Genomic DNA, 20,622 nt, shown 5'->3' on the forward strand with positions numbered 1-20,622 from the left:
AAAATACACTGTGTGGAAAATGTGAGCAAGAAAGGGCAAACAACAATAGAAATAGTCTAGGTACCCAACGCAACTAAGATGGAAGGAGCTACAACTTTGTTCAGTCGTTCAGTCGTGTCCGACTCTTCGTGACCCCATGGACCATAGCACGCCAGGCCTTCCTGTCCTGCGCTCTCTCCCGGAGCGTGCTCAAGTTCATATTCATTGCATCCGTGATGCTATCTAGCCATCTCATCCTCTGCCGTCCCCTTCTCCTTTTGCCTTCAGTCTTTCCCAGCATCAGGGTCTTTTCCAGGGAGTTTTCTCTTCGCATTAGGTGGCCAAAATATTGGAGCTTCAGCTTCATTATCTGTCCTTCCAATGAGCACTCAGGGTTGATTTCCTTTAGGATGGACTGATTTGACCTCCTTGCAGTCCAGGGGACTCGTAAGAGTCTTCTCCAGCACCACAGTTCGAAAGCATCAATTCTTCGGCGCTCAGCCTTCCTTATAGTCCAGCTCTCACAGCCATACATTACTACTGGGAAAACCATAGCTTTGATTAGACGGACCTTTGTGGGCAAGGTGATGTCTCTGCTTCTTACTATGCTGTCTAGGTTGGCCATAGCTTTCCTCCCAAGGAGCAAGCGTCTTTTAATTTCATGGCTACAGTCACCGTCTGCGGTGATCTTGGAGCCCAAGAAAGTAAAATCTGTCACTGCTTCCATTTCTTCCCCTTCTATATGCCAGGAAGTGATAGGGCCAGATGACATGATCTTAGTTTTTTTAATGTTGAGTTTCAAACCAGCTTTTGCACTCTCCTCTTTCACCCTCAACAAGAGGCTCTTGAGATCCTCTTCGCTTTCTGCCATTAGGGTGGTATCGTCTGCATATCGGAGGTTGTTGATAATTCTCCCAGCAATCTTAATTCCGACCTCTGATTCATCCAACCCGGCATTTCTCATGATGTACTCTGCATATAAGTTAAATAAGCAGGGTGACAATATGCAGCCTTGTCATACTCCTTTCCCAATTTTGAACCAATCGGTTGTTCCATGTCTGGTTCTTACTGTTGCTTCTTGACCCTCGTACAGGTTTCTCAGGAGACAGGTAAGGTGGTCTGGTACTCCCATCACTTTCAGAATTTGCCACAGTTTGTTGTGATCCACACAATCAAAGGCTTTAGCGTAGTCAATGAAGCAGAAATAGACGTTTTTCTGGAATTCTCTTGCTTTCTCCATGATGCAGCGAATGTTGGCGATTTGATCTCTAGTTCCTCTGCCTCTTCGAAACCCAGCTTGTACTTCCGGTAGTTCTCGGTTCGCATACTGCTGAAGCCTAGCTTGTAGGATTTTGAGCATCACCTTGCTGGCATGTGAAATGAGCGCAATGGTGCGGTAGTTTGAACAGTCTTTGGCGTTGCCCTTCTTTGGAATTGGAATGTAAACTGACCTTTTCCAGTCTTGTGGCCACTGTTGAGTGTTCCACATTTGTTGGCATATTGAATGCAGCACTTTAACCGCATCATCTTTTAGGATTTTAAATAGCTCGGCTGGAATACTGTCATCTCCGCTAGCTTTGTTGTTACTAATGCTTCCTAAGGCCCACTTGACTTCACTCTCGAGGATGTCCGGCTCAAGTTCAGTGACCGCACTATCATGGCTATCAGGGACATTCATATCTTTCCTGTATAGTTCTTCTGTGTATTCTTGCCACCTCTTCTTAATCTCATCTGCTTCTGTTAGGTCCCTGCCTTCTTTGTCCTTTATCATGCCCGTCTTTGCACACAACGTTCCCTTGAGATCTCCAATTTTCTTGAAGAGATCTCTAGTCTTTCCCATTCTGTTGTTTTCCTCGATTTCTTTGCATTGTTCATTTAAGAAGGCCTTCTTGTCTCTCCTTGCTATTCTCTGGAACTCTGCATTCAGTTGGGTATATCTTCCCCTTTCTCCTTTGCTTTTCGCTTCCCTTCTTTCCTCAGCTACTTGTAAAGCCTCATCAGACAGCCACTTGGCTTTCTTGCATTTCTTTTTCTTTGGGACGGATTTCGTTGCTGCCTCCTGAACAATGTTACGGACCTCCGTCCATAGTTCCTCAGGCACTCTGTCTATCAGGTCTAATCCCTGAAATCTATTCCTCACCTCCACTGTATATTCATCAGGGATATGATTTAGGTCATACTTGAACGGTTTAGTGGTTTTCCCGACGTTCTTCAATTTAAGCCGAAATTTTGCAAGAAGCAGCTCATGATCTGAGCCACAGTCAGCTCCAGGTCTTGTTTTTACTGACTGTATGGAGCTTCTCCATCTTTCGCTGCAAAGGACATAATCCATCTGATTTCGATATTGACCATCTGGCGACGTCCATGTGTAGAGTCGCCTCTTGTGCTGTTGGAAAAGAGTGTTTGCTATGATCAGCATGTTCTCTTGGCAAAACTCTATTAGCTTTTGTCCTGCTTCATTTTGTACACCAAGGCCATGCCTGCCTGTTATCCCGGTGATTTCTTGACTTCCTACTTTAGCATTCCAATCCCCTATGATGAAGAGGACATCTTTTTTTGGTGTTAGTTCTAGAAGGTGTTGTAGGTCTTCATAGAACCGATCAACCTCAGCTTCTTCGGCCTCAGTGGTTGGGGCATAGACTTGAATTACTGTGATGTTGAATGGTTTGCCTTGGATTCGTACTGAGATCATTCTATCATTTTTAAGATTGTACCCCAGGACTGCTTTTCCCACCCTTTTGTTGACTATGAGTGCTACTCCATTTCTTCTAAGGGATTCTTGCCCACAATAGTAGATATGATGGTCACCTGAATTAAATTCGCCCATGCCTGTCCATTTTAGTTCGCTGATTCCCAAGATGTCGATGTTCAATCTTGCCATCTCATGTTTGACCACCTCCAGCTTACCTTGATTCATTGATCTGACATTCCAGGTTCCTAAACAATATTGTTCTTTACAGCATCGGATTTTCTTTTCACCGCCAGACACATCCACAGCTGAGTGTCCTTTCGGGTTTGGCCCAGCCGCTTCACTCTTTCTGGCGCTACTTGGAAATACCCTCTGCTCTTCCCCAGTAGCATATTGGACACCTTCCGACCTGAGGGGCTCATCTTCCGGCGTCATCTCTTTTAGCCTTGTGATACGTTCCATGGGGTTTTCTTGGCAAGAATACTGGAGTGGGTTGCCATTTCCTTCTCCAGTGGACCACATTTTGTCAGAACTCTCTGCCATGACCTGTCCGTCTTGGGTGGCCCTGCACGGCATAGCTTATGGCTTCACTGAGTTACGCAAGCCCCTTCGCCACAACAAGGCAGTGATCCATGAAGGGGAGCTACAACTTACGGATTCCAAAATGTGATGATGGTGATGCAGTTAAGGGGAGGACAAGGAATGCAAATGCTCTACTACATTCCTCCTTCCTCTTTCTTTGCCATATGAGGTGGTCAAGGGTTTCTTCTTTTCTGTTTGTTTTTAAAGCTTTGTCACTGCTTCAAGCAACAGCTTGACTGCCCTGAGCAGCTTAGCAGAATTCCTTAGTTATTAGGAACATGGAATGAACACTTGGTCATGACATAGCATTGTTCCTGCAGGCATTCTTCGGGAGCAGGGGGTGGGGAGAGGAGAGATAGCTGCCCCCTTTGGCCACTCTGACTATGATTCTATGACTATCTTAGTCTGGATTCAACCCACCATATTTTAACTTGAAAAGTGTCTTTTGGCAGATTAAAAAAAACCAAAACTTCTTCTGTGGTAGCATTTGCATATGCCGCTTTTGGCACCATTGCAGTTGTGAATACCGTTAGCATCCCTATGCCTCCAATTAGTCCTTGCTCATCTCTATTATTCTGAAACTATGTTGTAAATACTGGCCTGAATTCAGAGGAAATAGGGGGGGGGGGGTTGAGGGGGTGGAGAATAGATCGTATATGAGCAAGGTCACTAACCTTGATTCTAAAGTTGTGGTGAACCAGATGGATTTGAGCACTGCGTAGTTTGGTCCTGGGATGACGACAGACATCTGCCTTTAAAGACGAGTTTGGCAGAACTCTGTATAAAGAGGGAGGATGGGGTGAAATTTAAAGTGCAAAGGGGGTGCACAGGCAAAAGTGTTGAACTCCCCAGCTTATCTTCCAGTCTGGCTCAATATCAGTACTGGGGTCTGTCTTAGGGGACTGACTTTAGGGGGGAGGAAGATGGGGAGGGGTTCAGTACTGTCCACCTATTTGCCCCAGTTACTTTAAATAACGCTGCCGCAGGAATGGGACACGGGAAGACACACAGGAAACAGTCTTGTCTCGAGTTGGAGCACTGGCCCATCTAGCTCAGTGTTGTCTACAGTGGCGACAACTCTCCGAAGTGCGACAGAGGACTCTTTCCCAGCCCTACCTGGAGATGCCAGGGATTGAATCTGGGCCCTTCGGCAAGCAAAGCAGGCGCTCTACCACTGACAGTCCTTCCCCAAACGCGTGATAAAAGACACAGGTCTGCCGCCATCATGGGTAGTTTGGCCCTAAAAGTTAGAGTTGCCTAGCGGAAATAAGGTTGGCTTCACCTGTTTGATTCCCCCCCCCCTTCTGTTTCACAGAGTGGATGAGGATTTTGAAAACATGTGGAAACTGAGCTCTAAGCCCAAGCCTGCAGTGCCACCTAAGCCAATAGTACCTAAGAAGCCAGCAGCAACTGATACAAAGCTCCCATTCTCACCAGAACAAAAAGCAAAGCCGACAAAAGAGAAGATCCAAACCATGGCTGAGGTAGACATTCTCAAGTATATTCAGGAAAATGAATCAATCAGCAGCGAAGAACCAAGTCTGTTCTGAAGTGCCGACGGCCCAGGACCTGTCTCAGGAAGAACTCCCAGCAACCTTCTGGGTGGGCAGCATGCCATAGTGCATCCAGGTGTCCTTGGTCGCCACCTGGCCTGCTGGGTCAGTAAGGGCTCACTCCTATGCATGTTTAGGCAGAAAAAAGTCCTGTAACTCCCACCATTCCCCACCCAGCATGGCTGTCTGGGGAACGCTGGGAGTTTTAGGACTTTTTAAATCTAAAGATGCATAGGATCGCGTCCTAAGAAAAAGAGAGCAGACATGTAGCTCAGACCTCTGAAAGCAATGAAGGGACTTGGTGTGTTTTTACTACAGAGCAATTCTGGTCTAATCAATTATGCCTTGTTTTTAAAAGAGTTTAAAGAGTGAGGCCAGAATTGAATTAAAAATCTAGCTCTTCGTACTACAGTTGCAATCAAGCTGTGGTAATGCATCCATATAACATAGCTTTGAGAAAACTGTTTGACTGAAAGATCTCAGAGTTAAGAAAGATTAAAAGAAGACTAAAAGAGCTATCCTATTGTCCCTGGGCGAACGTCCTAGGGACGACAGGATGGCTCAGAAAACCCCTTCCGAAGTTGGAGACTGCTCTGACCTTGGAAGGGGGAGTTGGAGATCTGATCCCTGACCGTGCCTCCTCGCAACCAGAAAATTGACCTAGGGGAGGGGGAAAAGGGGGTATTCTGGTGGGCGGGGAGGGAAGGAGACCAGAGAGGCCAGGATATGATTTATCCTGAGCCTCCTCCAGCCTCCTTTCCCTCCCCCTCCAAATGCCCTCGCTAGACGGGCTGAAAGCCCATCTAGCAAAAATGGAGGAGATCGGAGGACAGGCAAGTTTGCCTCCACTGATCCTCCTGCCCTGCTGGGTTCAGCCCAGCCAGGCACAGGAAATTCAGAAGTCTCAGAGTTTGGGGGCTTCCAAACAGTGAAGTGGCATGGGTGGATCAGTAACATTAAACGATGTTACAGTTGTGTGCCTCTGTTTTTTTTTTTCCAAAAAAGAACTGGAAATAGTTAAACTTCTTCTTTGTTACTCCTTGAAAGAACTTGTAGGAAAACATGGCTACAGTTATTGTGCAGACTATTGAGAATATTCACCTACAATGTTGATCCATGGTTTATTTAACCCATGGTTTGCCATTGCTGAATTCTGTGTTGTCATGATGTGCAAACCCAGCCATGCTAACAAACCATGGTAACAAACAACCCAGAAAGAGAATCCACAGTTTGTTGTTGCATTGTAAACTCTGGGTTGTTTAAACCATGAGTTGTTACATGTAAACCCAGAACAATGGGTTGGTTGTTCATGGGTTGTTTCATCAGGATACAGAGGTGGTAGACAAAAGTGGTTTTAAAAAATCCTGGTTTTTTTGTCTGGCGGATGATTGAACAAATCATGGTTTGTTCATTCATCTTCCAGACAAACCCTGGATAGGGCAACAAGCCATGGGTTAAATAAACCATGGATTAGCATGGATTGTCATTACGTGTGAACTAGGCCTATGTGTAAACCAGATCAGTGTGTCCAAGTGCTTCTGCGTGAGTGCCTTCTAATTTTCCCTTCTGGCCACAGATGTTTGTGGTGCGGTGGAAGCCAAAGGTGTGCAGAGGTTTGGGTCGGGAGCAGTTTATCATGTAGCGGAGAGAGGAAGGAGGCTGTGGGAGTTCCCTGAAGAGCATTTTGATCTTGGCTTACACGTGCACCTGGTTTTAGCCTCTTCATAACTTGATTTCCACATCTTCGGTGTTAAGATTAAGCTGTACATTGGGCAATGTTAGGTGAAGGCCAATGTCCATGAAAATTTTATGAGATTGTTTAAAAGTTGCAGTTTTATAGATGATTTTATAGATCCCTTGATAAAGATGCTTATGTCATTTGTGAAGGGGTTTGTAAGAGGAACAGAAATATCACATTTTGATAGCTGAATTAGACACATTGGTTACTTGGCAGTGTATAAGGGTTGAAAAACTGGTCTTCTCTTTTAATGCAAAATTATCCCAGGTCTTTCCCATCCCTTCCCACTCAGGTGATTGACGGCCATGAATTAAATCTCTCTTGGGGAAAACGTAAGCCATATCAGATATTTGCTAAGCCAGTAAACCTGTCTGCATTGCCTTTTGAATACATAACTTGATTTCTGGGTGAATGAGGAGAGGAGGGGGGGAATGAGGGGGGAGGAAGCATTTAAAGCACTTTACAATAGCTGTGTTTATACTGTATGATGTTTATAATTCTATTTTGGATAAACTGAAATTGTTAAGCACTGCTAAAATTAAATATTCCCTCTGGGAAATGAGTAACAAATATTTCTGTGAATCAAATTGCATACCATTATAAGATACATGCTCATTAGTTGTGTAAGTCTGGTTTATCTAAACTTTTTGGGCCCCAATCCTATATATGTTTTGATAGAAAAAAAATGCCCTACAACTCCCACCATGTCCCAGCATTTGGGGCATGCTGGAAGTTGTAGGACCCTTTTTCTGCCCAAACATGCATAAACGTGCACCCTTAGTGTCCTTTTTCCTCTATACAGAATAGTGTAAATAATTTTTTTAGAACCACATTAATACAGAAATGGTATATCATGCAATACAGTACACGACATTCAGTCAAAATAAATCTGTTGGCGTAGTAATAATAGTCTGGTAATTATAGATAGTTAAAATAATGCTGAGAAACATCTAGAATACAGTGAACAGCGCCTGCAACTTATTCATCTAACCCAGGGGCGTTGAACCTGTTTCAGCCAGGGGGTTGAATTCAGTTTCAGAGAAGCTTTGGGAGCCGCATTCCAGTGGTGGAATGCAACATGGGATAGGACGAAAGTCAAACAGGCTGGTGGCCAAAATTCAAAGAATACCAGCACGTTTTAGCTTGCAGCTCTTACTGCCTTAGCAGACACATTTCATCCTTTTAGAATGGGGAAAAACACAGTGCAAAAACGAGGAAACCACCAAATGATCGGCGGTTGGGATAAAGGGGTTGGGCCAGGGGAAAAGCGTATGGCCATCTGGGAAATCAGGTGGCCATGCGCCTTTCTGGATTTGGCCATGGGCCTGAGCTTCAGCACCCCTGATTTGGCCCATAGGCAGCCAGTTTTCAGCATGGGCAGCACAACCAGCTGGAGCTTGTGACCTACCTAGACAGGAGCAGGAAGTCCTGTGAGCCTAGGAATGACATAGTCAAGCCCCCACCTCCTTCTTGCTTCTCCTGCCTTGCCCTGCTGGCTGCTTCCCAGCTCGGCAGAATAAAGACAAAACCAGACCAAGGCCCAGAGAGGTTGCACATATGAATCCAATAAAGATTGCGAAGTACTGTGCAGTTGACAATTGACAATATCACAGGCGTGCCAGGAGAGGTTAAGTAAGTCCAAAGTATGTGTGCATTACAGTGGCATCATTTTGTATCTGGGACTTCTGACACAGTTGCAAAACATATTCTTGGGAGTTTTGTAAAAAAAAAAAAACGTAAAATGCTTTACTATTGTAATTATTTAAATACTTAGTTATTTAACATGTTCTGTTCCAAAATGCCAAGTATAATTCAGTTGTCCTTCTCCATTGTTTGTTTCATTGCCATTGACAATAATCATGCAAGTTATATTCTTGAGCTTCGTTGTCTTGTTTTCTCACTGTAATTTCTACAAAGTTCTTGTAATATGTTTCCATTTGTTAATATTATATAGCACCCCTGAAGATCTTAATTCAAAACATATTGGGCCTAATAAAGTATACATCTACAAGCTTCTTCCCTTCCTTCCTGTCCTCTTGGTATGTATATAAATCATATTGGTTCACAAACACCTTATTCACTGATTGAGACACTGATTATTCAAAATAAATGAGAATTTGGGCCTGCATCATACCTGTACGCACTGAAACAAAATGCACTAGGTAGCATATTATTGTCCAGCCTTCCCCGACCATGTTTCCCAGATGTTTCTGACTGTAATTCCCAGCATTCCTAACTATTGGCCATGCTAACTGGGGCTGATGGGATTTGAAGTCCAAAACATCTGGAGACCATCAGTTTGGGGGAGGGGACGACAGAGGATGAGATGGCTAGATAGCATCACCGATGCAATGAATGTGGACTTGAGCACGCTCCGGGAGAGAGCGCAGGACAGGAAGGCCTGGCGTGCTATGGTCCGTGGGGTCACGAAGAGTCGGACACGACTGAACGACTGAACAACAACAACATTATAGACTATTTCCTTCTTTTCCCTGAAGTAACAGCTCCACAAAATGGCTAAGGGTTCCACCCTTAAAGGCGGCCTACAAATTTAAAATAAATAAAATAAAACCATTGTAATAGCATTTTATTAGTTTGTTTTCGAACTGCATTTTTGTGTCATTAAACATACTGTGTCCCAAGAACAATAACAAAACAATGGTCAAACCTCAAAACACAAGCTTAGATAAACAAACAGTTGGATGTAGCACTAATACAACCGGGTAAGGTTCGGAGAGATAAAAGTAGAGAAGAGTCAGCATCAGACCTCCCAAATGCTTCACCCCAGGCAATGCAGAACTGTAGCATCTAGTCATACTGTTTATCTTCACCTCTTTTCTGCATCAGAACAGATTACAGATGGGGAAGCTTAAAAGGCACAGAGCCAATGCCTTCGTTAAAGCTGCAGGCTGACAGTGAGGGTTAATAGTTGTACACTGTGAGCCTGAATGTATTTACTCAGAAGTCAGTTCCACTGAGTTCAGCTGGTACTCAAGAATGCAATCATGAAGTCCCTGCCTCTGGTCTGATGTTCCCAGCAGCCATCTTTTCTTATTCCTTTGTTACTTACAATTGTATTATAGAATCATAGGGTTGGAAGGGGCCTACGAGACCATCGAGTCCAACCCCTGCTCAATGCAGTAAGCCTGATTCCCAGGTGGTCTCCCATCCAAGTACTAACCATGGCTGACCCCGCTTAGCTTATTGAACGGTACCATCTTTGGTGGTTTTGTCACGTTTCTCATTCTTCCCTGCCCTTTATGTCTGCACGGACAAATAGTTCAAACAACCCACAGAAGCTAAGCCCTTCTTTGATTGTTTTTGTAGAGTCTCATTTTATTTGCTCAAAGTCTAACCAACACAATTGTTGTTGTTGTTGTTGTAGAAACCTCCTTTGCAGTAAGTGGATTCCTCTACATGGCTGTCAAACAAATCTGGATTATAGTCGTGCAAGTAGAACTTACTAGGAGGGCTCTTAGTCATGATGAATGATATAATTGCTGTTAACCATATAGTATAGTGCAAGCATACTACAGCACAGGTAGGCAACCTGGCACCCTCCAGATGTTTTGGACTCCAACTCCCATAATCCCTGAACTGACTAGGACTGAGGGGGCCTGTAGTCCAAAACATCTGGAGGGCCCCAGGTTGCCTACCTGTGCTGTAGTATGCTTGCAGGCCACTACAGGCACTTTCCATAATGGAAGAAAAATGCTTAGGATCCTGGTCAGCAGCAAGTTCTTCACCAGAGACATATTTTGAACTAAAGAAGAGGTGAAGGGTCATTACAGATGAAACTAGACATGACACTGATTTGTAAATGTAATTAACATGCACCACTTTTTTGGTAAGGTAAAGATGTCTGGGTACTCTTGGGACCACAGGGTGGGTAAGGGAGTTTAACTCATTGACTTGGTTCACATGACACGACATGCCAGAGTACAGGTTGAATGGGGGTGGTCATTGAACTGTGGCTGTATTGTGTGAACCCAGCTGTGCTAGCAAACCATAGTTTGTTAACCACGAACAACCCACAGTTCACAACCCAACAATAAATCATGGTTTGTTAGCGTGGCTGGGTTCACACAACACAACAACCCAAGGTTCAATGACAGCCCATACTCAACTCACACCCTGGCTCATTGTGTTGTGTGAACCCAGACTTTCTCGATACCATGGTCCCAAGAAAAATTGCCTCTCCAAAGCTGTTTGCATTTCAAGGGGAGACTCCCTTGCCACCTGTGTGATCTTCCGATGAAATGAAAATTGCATTTCAAGGTGAAAGCACATGCTCAGGGCCACTCTCATGGTCTGAGACTGAATGGTAATACTGAACAATGGGGTCCGTGGAAGTACTCTGGCTCTAACCAGATGCGACCATCACCAGTTATATAAATCTATTGATTTATTGGATTGCCTGAGTGTTCTCTGTCTCACAACATGTAACAGGCCTGTTTGCATGATCACAGAGGGTGAAATCAGCCACAGTGATCATGTGAACCTGGTCAGTGAAGTTTTCTGACCGCCCTAACATTTTGGATCTTTTCATCCATCTGCCGCCGTTGAGATACAAGGAAGTTGTGTTGCCAGGTCCTGAGCCACAGAGGGTTCCTGTACCTAAAGGGGGATTTAGAAGGGTGGGGAGAAATCTCTGCACCATTGTGTTGGAAAGCTGCTGCGCCCCATGGATTTTTCTATGCAAGTCTTTAAAGGCACAGGAGCCCACTAGTTTCTGCTCCAGTAGGCCCACGTGCAAACAAAAAAAAACATGGGTTGGATCCAGATTTGACAAGCTTACGTCCCATTGATTTCAATGGGTCTACACTGACTGTGGCTAAATCTGGATTCAACCTCATGGATATCATAGAATCATAGAACAGTATGGTTGAAAGGGGCCTATAAGACCACTGAGTCCAACCCCCTGCTCAATGCAGGAATCCAAGTCAGAGCATCCCTGACAGATGGCTGTCCAGCTTCATCTTGAATGCCTCCAGTGTGGGAGAACCCACCACCTCCATAGGGAATTGGTTCCATTGTCATATTGCTCTAACAGGAAGTTTTTCCTGATGTTCAGCCGGAATCTCGCTTCCTGTAACTTGAGCCCATTCTTCCGTGTCCTACACTCTGGGATGATCGAGAAGAGATCCCGGCCTTCCTCTCTGTGGCTACCTTTCAAGTACTTGAGGGGTGCTATCATATCTCCCCTCAGTCTTCTCAAGGCTAAACATGCCCAGTTCTTTCAGTCTCTCCTGGTAGGGCTTTGTTTCCAGTCCCCTGATCATCTTCGTTGCCCTTCTCTGAATCCTCTCCAGTTTGTCTGCATCCTTTTTAAAGTGTGGTGCCCAGAACTGGACACAGTACACAAGATGAGGCCTAACCAGGGATGAGCAGAGGGGAACTAGTACTTCTCGGGATTTGGAAGCTATGCTTCTATGAATGCAGCCCAAAGTAGCATTTGCCTTTTTTGCAGCCACATCACATTGTTGGCTCATATTCAGCTTGTGATTGACAACAATGCCAAATTCCTTCTCGCTTGTAGTGTTGTTGAGCCAAGTATCCCTAATCTTGTAACTGTGCATTTGATTTCTTTTTCCTAGGTGCAGAACTTGGCATTTATCCCTATTAAATTTCATTCTGTTGTTTTCTGCCTAGCACTCCAGTCTATCAAGATGACTTTGAATTTTGTTTTTGTCTTCCAAGGTATTAGCTATCCTGCCCAATGTTGTGTCATCTGCAAATTTGATAAGCATTTTTTGCACCCCCTCCTCCAAGTCATTAATACAAATGTTGAAGAGCACTGGGCCCAGGACTGAGCCCTGCGGTACCCCGCTCATTACCTCTCCTCAGTTTGAGAAGGTCCCCCTGATAAGCACTCTTTGAGTCCGATTCTGTAGCCAACTGTGGATCCACCTGATAGTTGTTTCATCTAGCCCACTTTTCGCTAGTTTGCTAATCAGGATATCATGGGGCACTTTGTTGAAAGCTTTGCTGAAGTCGAGGTATATTATGTCCACAGCATTCCCACAGTCCACAAGGGAGGTTACTGTCAGAACTGATTCTGAACTCAGGGAGATAGCAGCTCAGATTCAGAAGAGGAACAGCCAGAACCAGGGGATGCATTTTCCCAAGCCAGTTCAGATATGGCTAGGCGTGCTTCTCAGGTTAATAACTACCAGCTGGCTGGGCCTGACACCCCCCTTGCCCCCCTCTGTGAGAAGCCAGGAGGAGGAAGAGAGTGGGGGCTGTGACCTAAGAGATGCTAGACTATGGCACAGAGCGAGGAGGGAAATGTCAGGGGCAGAGCTCAGACAGTCAACCCAGTTAGCGATGTGTGAGAGGCGACTTGTAGGTAGGGATGTATGAAAGGCACCTTTCGCGGATTCTGTTTATGGTTGGGGGGGAGGCGTTCCGTCCCTTCCCCCCCGGAATCCTGGCCGGCTGGCTGTGCTCTGCAGCGATTCTGCGGAGCCGCCAGCTAGCTCTGCCAGCAGCCGGACATCCGCCCGCTGGCTAGCAGGGACGCAAATGGCGGCGGCCGTAGCCACCGCCATTTGCATCCCTGCAGTCAGCCGTGATAGTAAACATTTAGTGTGGCGTCTACACTATTAGCATTCCCCTTATTTTTGCCGTCTTAATCTACGTAAATGTTTACGTAGACTAAGACGTGCCAAAATAAGGAATGCAAATGGCGGCGGCCATGGCCGCCACCATTTGCGTACACGCGTGTTTTGTTTGTTTTTTTAAAGTCAGCCGTGATAGGCTAAGTAAACATTTACGTAGCCTATCACGTTTTTTAAAAAACAACCTAGCCGTGATAGGCTATGTAAGTCTTTACGTAGCCTATCACTTTTTTTGTTTTGTTTTTGTTTTTAAACTGGAAATGGCGGCGGCGGCCGCCGGTCGGAAGACCGGCTGCTGCCGCCGCCGCCAGGAAGATCCGCCCAAGGTAAGTCTCGTCCCGAGGGGGGCGGGCTGTTCCGCCACCCATTTCGGGGGTCCGAATGCGCTGGCATTCGGCCTCCCCGAGATCCGTGGCAGAATTTTTGTACATCCCTACTTGTAGGGAAGCATCACTGGAACTAACCTAAGTTAGTCTAGCCAGCCAGCCTCACTTCAAACTGCAGGCAATGTCGGTGTTCCCATTTGAATCCCCTGAAGGCATTCCTTTGTAGCCTAAGAGTCTTTGAGGATTTGCATCTGTAATGGACTTGTGGACCTGTTGATAATGAATTAAAGGCCTGAGACTGAAGCCTCTCTATTTGTGTGTGTGAGTGCATCAGGAAAGAGAGGCCCCAAGGGAAACATGACAGTTACCTAATCAAAAAATGAGATCACATTAGTTTGGCAGGATTTGTTCTTGACAAATCCATGTTGGCTTCAAGTCATCACTGCATTGTTTTCAAGGTGCTTACATATTGATTGCTTTATAATCTGCTCCAGAATTTTCCCAGGGATAGATGTCAGACTGACTAGTCTGTAGTTCCCAGGTTCCTCCTTTTTGCCCTTTTTGAAGATAGGGACAACATTAGCCCTCCTCCAGTCATCTGGCACTTCCCCCGTCCTCCATGATTTCTCAAAGAGAATAGACAGCAGTTCTGAGGGTCTGGCTTACCACATTTTGAAGTAAGTGAACAAACAAATGCCCATTATCATCTAAAAAGCAGGGAGCTGGGTAATGACCATCAAGTCTAGAGTCTCAGATTACCTAATTTCACCACTGCTCCCAAATCTTAAAAGTTGGTCCTGCTAGTTGTCAGAAGCTGTGTCTGGTCAGTTGTGAAACTCAGAATTACTCCTGTACAAATGGCTCCTGTCAGCTTCAAGGTAAGCGTGGCTTCAGGTATCTTCCTCATTTTTTTTCCTGATAAAAGCTACTATGATACATGGGCCACAGTTGAATATCATGCAAACACTTTTTATTCATCATCAGCTAGCACTGGGATCTCCAAAGTGGTGTCTCTCTTGGCACCCACCAGGTTCCCTGCCCCTCCCAATTTTTATTTTATTTCTTAAGGTTTTTTAATTAATGTTTTTAATTGGGAGGTTGGCATGCTGCAAAGTGAAGTTCTGCCCTCTAGTGCCATCATTACTGGGGTTCAAAAGAGTGTTTTTGTTTTGGAGCTCAGACTCCACTTCTGCCTTGTATGTAAGTTCTTGGGCACGTTACAGTTCTTTTAGTCTCACCAGTTTGCTTTCTGGGAAATTAGTGTTTTGTGACTGGCCGTGCTCACCATGGCAGCCATTTTATGAATGGGCAAAGCCCCACTCCCATGGAAGCCATTTTGTGAGAGTGCCCATAACATTCTCTCAAGATTCCAAATGGGTCCACTAACCCCAGAACTTTGGAGAACCTTGACCTAGTAGATTGTGCAAGAATCTTTTTTTAAAAAGCGATTGCTTTGCTTGGTGCAATAAAATAACATGGCCTATAGCAGTAAGAACTGGCATATTGTCAAGGTCTACTAAATTAATGAGGCAATCAACTCATTCCCAACAAGCAGAACAAGCTACATTGAAATTTATGAAATGTACTGTGTCAAAGCACTCTGAAGAGTGGGGCCAAGTTGTTTTATGCCTGATACTGGGACAGGGTTTGTAAGCAGAGTGACAAGATGTGATAGAAGACGCGGCTGTTGTATTGTTACACATATATATGTTGCAGGTTAGGGTTAAAGGTGAGTCTTAGATCTTGACAAGTTGAAGGCCACTGCAAATCTATGACTGAAAGAATTCTGGATATAGCAACCCAAACACTGGGTGTTTTGCATGAAGATCTGAAAATCCTGATACTCCCTGTAGCCTAAGACAAACGTTCAGTGGTGAAATCTTTACCCACAAGCCCCTATTTAAATATGTGACCAGACATTTCATAAACAGAGCAGTGCTAAGAATGGAAAGTGGACTCCTCTTGGCCATGGTAGCAAAACAAATGATTATCCTTGGAATATTTTGGTTTTAAGGAAATGCTACCTTTCCGCATGTCTGCTGGCATGTTCTAACACACTCTTCAATCTTAATCCAACACAAACCATGCCTTACTAGCTTGTTTATCAGCTTGGGTTCTGCATAATTTTCATGTTTTCTGTGTTCATGATGTCTGAACATAAGGTAAATCATAGGTGGTGAAGTGTTTCCTAAGTGAGGCCATGTTTGCATGCTCAGAGACAATCTTGTAATTGATCATTTAATCAGGATAAGAGATATGTGGTAAGAGGGATATGCCCTCCTTCCACATGGGCTTTTGCAAAAGGCATTTTTAATAATAAACACAGATTTGCCATGAACTTTGTTAAAACATCAGCGCTGCAGACCAAAGTAGAACCCATGGCCCAGAGCAGCAGTCCTTCCACCTTTTTGAGTGCTTGGGCACAGCTGGAATTTTGAGAAAGTGCCATGGTTGAGAGTGGCGAGGCCAAGAACTTCTCATTCTCCTACCATGCTATAATATTCACAAACTATGTACAGTTGGGATCCCTTTTGAATGTACTTTTTAACTGAATATTGGGCCACCGTGAGTCTCGCAACCACCCTTGGCCCTGGGCAGCAGAGATGTACAACTCCCCCCCCCCCCCGATCACCATGCATTTATGCCAGTGAGGCAATTCATTAAGGGAGCCCCTATGACGGTTGCCTCTAGCCCAGGGGCGACCACCTATCCAGTGCAGAGTGGGAGGAGTGGTGAAGAGTGGATCTCCTCCTCACTCCCCCTGCCCTGCTTTCACGGCTAGACTGATTTCGGCTGTCTAGCTTCAGGACCTCAGAGTGCGGGAAGCAGCAGCCAGACAACACATAGGATGTGTCGTACCAGCATTTCCAACCTCCCTGCCCCCGGGAATGCCCCATTTTTGCCAGTCCGTGCTGCTCTTCTAAGTGTGGAATGCGGGGCTGATCCGCACTGCCTACGAGGTGGTGTGCGGGGTGGGTGGGGGTGGGTTCTCCAGACACTGACCTATCCTATGGCCGTCTACCCACTGACTGGCAGCCATAGGATTGCACCCTAAATCTGGAAACCAGGGAGAAGGTAGAGGTGAGTCTGAGCAAGAAGTTTTCATTCATCAACTTAACTATATTTGCAGATGTTCCTGTGGTCACGTAGTGTAGTTCTCTTCCTCTCTTCCTTCCTGGTGGGGCAGTCTTCCCCAATTTGGTGTCCTCCAAATATGTTGGACTACAATAACCCGCCTCCTCCCAGCCAGCATGGCTTGGGATGATGGGGCTTGTAATCGAACAGATTTGGAGGGCGCCGGGTTGTGGATGGCTGCTGTAGGAAGAAATAGGTTTAAGAAATGAGATCAACATAACCCTGGTTTGCATCTTCTTTGCCCCTGTTAGAATACTCTCTCTTTTTAAGAAGCTGTTCTCTAGTCTTTGTTTTAGGATTCTTACCAGAAGAACTTTGTAAGGTTGCTCATAATGTGAAAGGCTGTAAACATTTTAAAAGACAACTAGTCTAGGCACCTGCCACTTTTAATTCAGACCAGGCAATTCCTGCGTGAGCTCATGTGGGCAAGTTTCAAATGCCTGTTCCCCTTGGAAGTGACGTGGCATTTCTTCTAGCAGCTGTTGCAGCCAGCTCAGTTGCTCTGCAGTTACAGGCACATTTCGCTTCAGTTATCTCATGTCATGCTCGCTGTTTCATGGCGTCTTGCCATGTGTAACAATATGAAAGAACTAGTAGATTCAGCCTGAATGGGTTGTGCTTCCTGGGAGGAACCAGGAAGTAGTTAAGGGCGACATCCACTGCTTCTGGCTCTAGGAGAGAGAGGCCACAGCCTGAGAGTTTAAATACATACATAAAACGTAAACATCTGTTTCGAAAGCAGAGAGCATTTGAATCTATAAGGAGCAGTCCACCAATTTTGAAACATCATGGAAGAGTAAAGCTCAAACTACAAGTTACGTTAGTCAAGTAGCTTACAGTTGAGCCTTCTCTTTATTTTTACTCTAGAGTAAGTGTGCATGGCCTTGATTTGGATCAAGGGAATGGGAAGGTTTAAACCTTTGCTCTTCAGTTGCTGAGTTCCTGAAATTCTACACACACGCTGCACTAGGCAGTTAAAAAAAAAGGTGGAGGGAAGCCTCCGTTAGGGATGTACGAAAGTGACTTATCTTTTCGCGGATTCTGTTCATGGTGGGAGGGGAGGCGTTCCGTCTCTCCCCCTGGAATCCTCGATGGGGGGGAGGTGATCCGGTCCTCCCACCCGGAACCCTCGACAGCAGGCTGTGCTCCACGGTGGCTCCACGGAGCAGCCGGCCAGGCCCAGGCCAGGGCCGTCCGCAGCCAGATTTCCGGCCGCGGAGGGCTCTGGGTAAAACAAAACAAAAAACCGCGTACGCAAATGGCAGCGGCTACAGCCGCCGCCATTTGCGTTCCTTATTTTTCACTGTCTTAGTCTACGTAAATATTTACGTAGACTAAGACGAAGAAAAGAAAGGGGAACGCAAATAGCGTAGTGGGCGCTATTTGCATTCCCCTTTCTTTTCTTCGTCTTAATCTACGTAAATATTGATGTAGACTAAGACGGTGAAAAATAAGGAACACAAATGGCGGTGGCCATAGCCGCCGCCATTTGCATATGCGTTTTTTTTTTTAACCCAGACATGATAGGCTACATAAGTCTTTACGTAGCCTATCATGTCTGGGGGGGGGGGGGGAGAAAAAGACCAGACTGCAAATGGCGGCGGCGGCAGCCAGTCGGAAGACCAGCCGCCGCAGGCGCCGCTGGAGCTGCCGCCGTCCAGAACATCCGCCCCAGGTAAGTCTCGTCCCGGCAGGGATGCGCGGTGGGCGGGGGGGTGGTAGGCTGTTCCGTGATGGATTTTGGGGGGCCAAATGCACTGTCATTCGGCCTCACCGAGATCCGTCGCGGAATTCTCTGACATCCCTAGCCTCTGTTGGCATCAATGGAAGTGTAAGGCCCCAGGCTTACATCTAATTTCTCTCAGGGGAGAGATGTTGGGAGGCAGGGAGTGGCAGCGAGATGTTGGAGGACAGAGTTGTGCATGCCATATGACCTGCCCTGTTGCTCAGGTGTGTGGAAGAAGCTGTCCCATCACCAGTGTTGACACAAAAGCTTTCCTACATGGTATTGGGGGCAGGGGGTGCCAGCTTGTCATTCAGCTTAGGCAGCCACATGTCTTGACCGGTCCCTGCTCTTGTGTTGAATGCTCACTTCTCATTAATTAATTAAGGTTGCAGCTATTCCCCACCCAGCTATGCTGGCTGGGGAATGGTGGAAGTTGTAGGACTATTTTTGTCTAAACGTGCATAGGATTGAGCCCTGATTTGATTTACTCAATACACTGATTATCTTGCTTTTCAGCCCCCAAGGCTCCAAAAACAGCTTGCATTAAAAAAAACACACGCACAACCAGAAACATTTTTTTTAATCACCCTAGAAACAACAACAATACAAAATAGTGAGTGGCTGAGCAGATAAAAGTACATTAAAAATCCAGCATTAAAACAAATAAAAACAAAACGCTTTCAGACAGAGCGCTCCTAGCATTACTTGTGTACACTGACATTTATACCCCACCCTTCCTCCAAGGAGCTCAGGGCACCATGCAAGTTTCTTCCAGTTCCCACTTTATCTTTGCAACAAGCCTGTGGGGTAGGTTAGGGTCAGAAGTAGTGATTGTCCCAAAGTAAGCTTCATGGCTGAGTGGGGATTTGAACTCTGGTCTCCCCGGTTCTGCTCTAACACTCTAACCGCTACTGTACATGCCCCTACACTGCCTTCTAACCACTACACTACAGAGGTGCTACCAAATGCGAGTGTTGAAAAACTTCTGGATAGTTTGTGCCCTCCATGTCTTTTTTTACTACATTCAGTAGACGTGCTTCTGGAATTTTTCCAAAGTCGTGTTGGCAATTCAACACAGATAGGTATACAGAGTATTTATTTGATACTACCATGCATCTGAAGATGTAAAAACATAAGAAGAGCCATGCTGGATCAGACCAAGGGTCCATCTAGTCCAGCATTCTGTTCACACAGTGGCCAACCAGCTGTTGACCAGGAACCCACAAGCAGGACAGGGTTGCAATAGCACCCCCCTATCCATGTTCCCCAGCAACTGGTGTACATAGGCTCACTGCCTCTGGTACTGGAGGTAGCACCTGTACATCTTCAGATATTAATTGGTGTACAAGTGGTGGGAAGTAACCTGCCATGGGCCCTCCATTTGGGGAATAGCTCAAGATACAGAACCGTTCATTAGAATGGTTCCTACAGTTGACTGTGCTTAGGCTCCTCAGGCTGTGTCTATTTTAGTACAGAAGATATTTTTAAGCATATGCACAATCTGCAGTGCACCATGCTTTAATTGTCTGTGCACTGCAGAATCTCAGTGCAGTTGTGTTAAGTGAACCGTGTGGCCTGTACTGTACGCTCTGCATGGTGTTCTTACCAGCTTAAACATCCATCTCAATCCATTTCTGATTTAAGGCGCATAATGTGCCTTCCTCTGTCTTTCACTATGCACGTATCTGAAGAAAGCCTTTTTGTTGCTTTTAGCATCCCTCGCTAACCTCAGCTCGTTCTCAGCTTTAGCCTTCCTGACACGTGACGCCATCCCTGCAATTCTGTGCTACCTGCCTGTACTTTTCCTTTGTTACTTGGCCTTCTTTCCACTTCCTATATGTGTCCTTTTTTGTTTTCAGGTCATCCCTAAGCTTTTTGTGAAGCCACATTGGCTTCTTCTGTTGTCTTCCACCTTTTCTTCTTGTTGGAATCGTTTGTAATTGTGCCTTGAGAATTTCCTTTTTTAAAAACTCCCACCCATCTTGGACTCTTTTCTCGTTAGAGTTGCTTGCCATGGGACCTTACTGATCATTGTTCTGAGTTTATTAAAATTGGCTTTCCTAGCATCCAGGGTACGGGTTTGGCTACACTCGGCTCTTGCTTCCTTTAGAACCAAGAACTCAAGTATAACATGGGCCTTTCCCCCAGAGTTCCTGTAACTGCCACTTGATCCACTAAGTCATCTCTGTTGGTTAGGATCAAGTCAAGGATAGCCGATCCTCTAGTTTCTTCCTCTGCGTTCTGTAGGAGGAAATTATTAGCAACACAAGTCAG

The 20,622-nt window shown here is 45.6% G+C and overlaps 1 protein-coding gene across 9 annotated transcripts in view; it reads left to right on the forward strand.

Annotated features, from left to right (window-relative positions):
- Positions 1-20,622, forward strand: part of HS1BP3 (HCLS1 binding protein 3) — a 69,465-nt gene that overhangs the window by 42,009 nt on the left and 6,834 nt on the right. For 6 of the 9 annotated variants that reach the window (XM_084826518.1, XM_084826522.1, XM_084826525.1 and 3 more), the window contains 2 exons: positions 4,566-4,734; positions 6,834-17,969. The exons of 1 other annotated variant lie outside the window; for it this stretch is intronic. In XM_084826518.1, the coding sequence (XP_084682644.1) occupies positions 4,566-4,734; positions 6,834-6,941 (277 nt within the window). In that variant the 3' untranslated portion in view covers positions 6,942-17,969. Of the gene's footprint in view, positions 1-4,565; positions 17,970-20,622 lie in introns of those variants that run through there. 2 more of the 9 variants (XM_084826520.1, XM_084826521.1) reach the window with 1 other exon arrangement.

The sequence above is a fragment of the Heloderma suspectum genome, chromosome 1 (assembly GCF_057233095.1).
Source record: "Heloderma suspectum isolate Gila_16-S chromosome 1, 16-S_ref, whole genome shotgun sequence".
NCBI lineage: Eukaryota > Metazoa > Chordata > Lepidosauria > Squamata > Helodermatidae > Heloderma > Heloderma suspectum.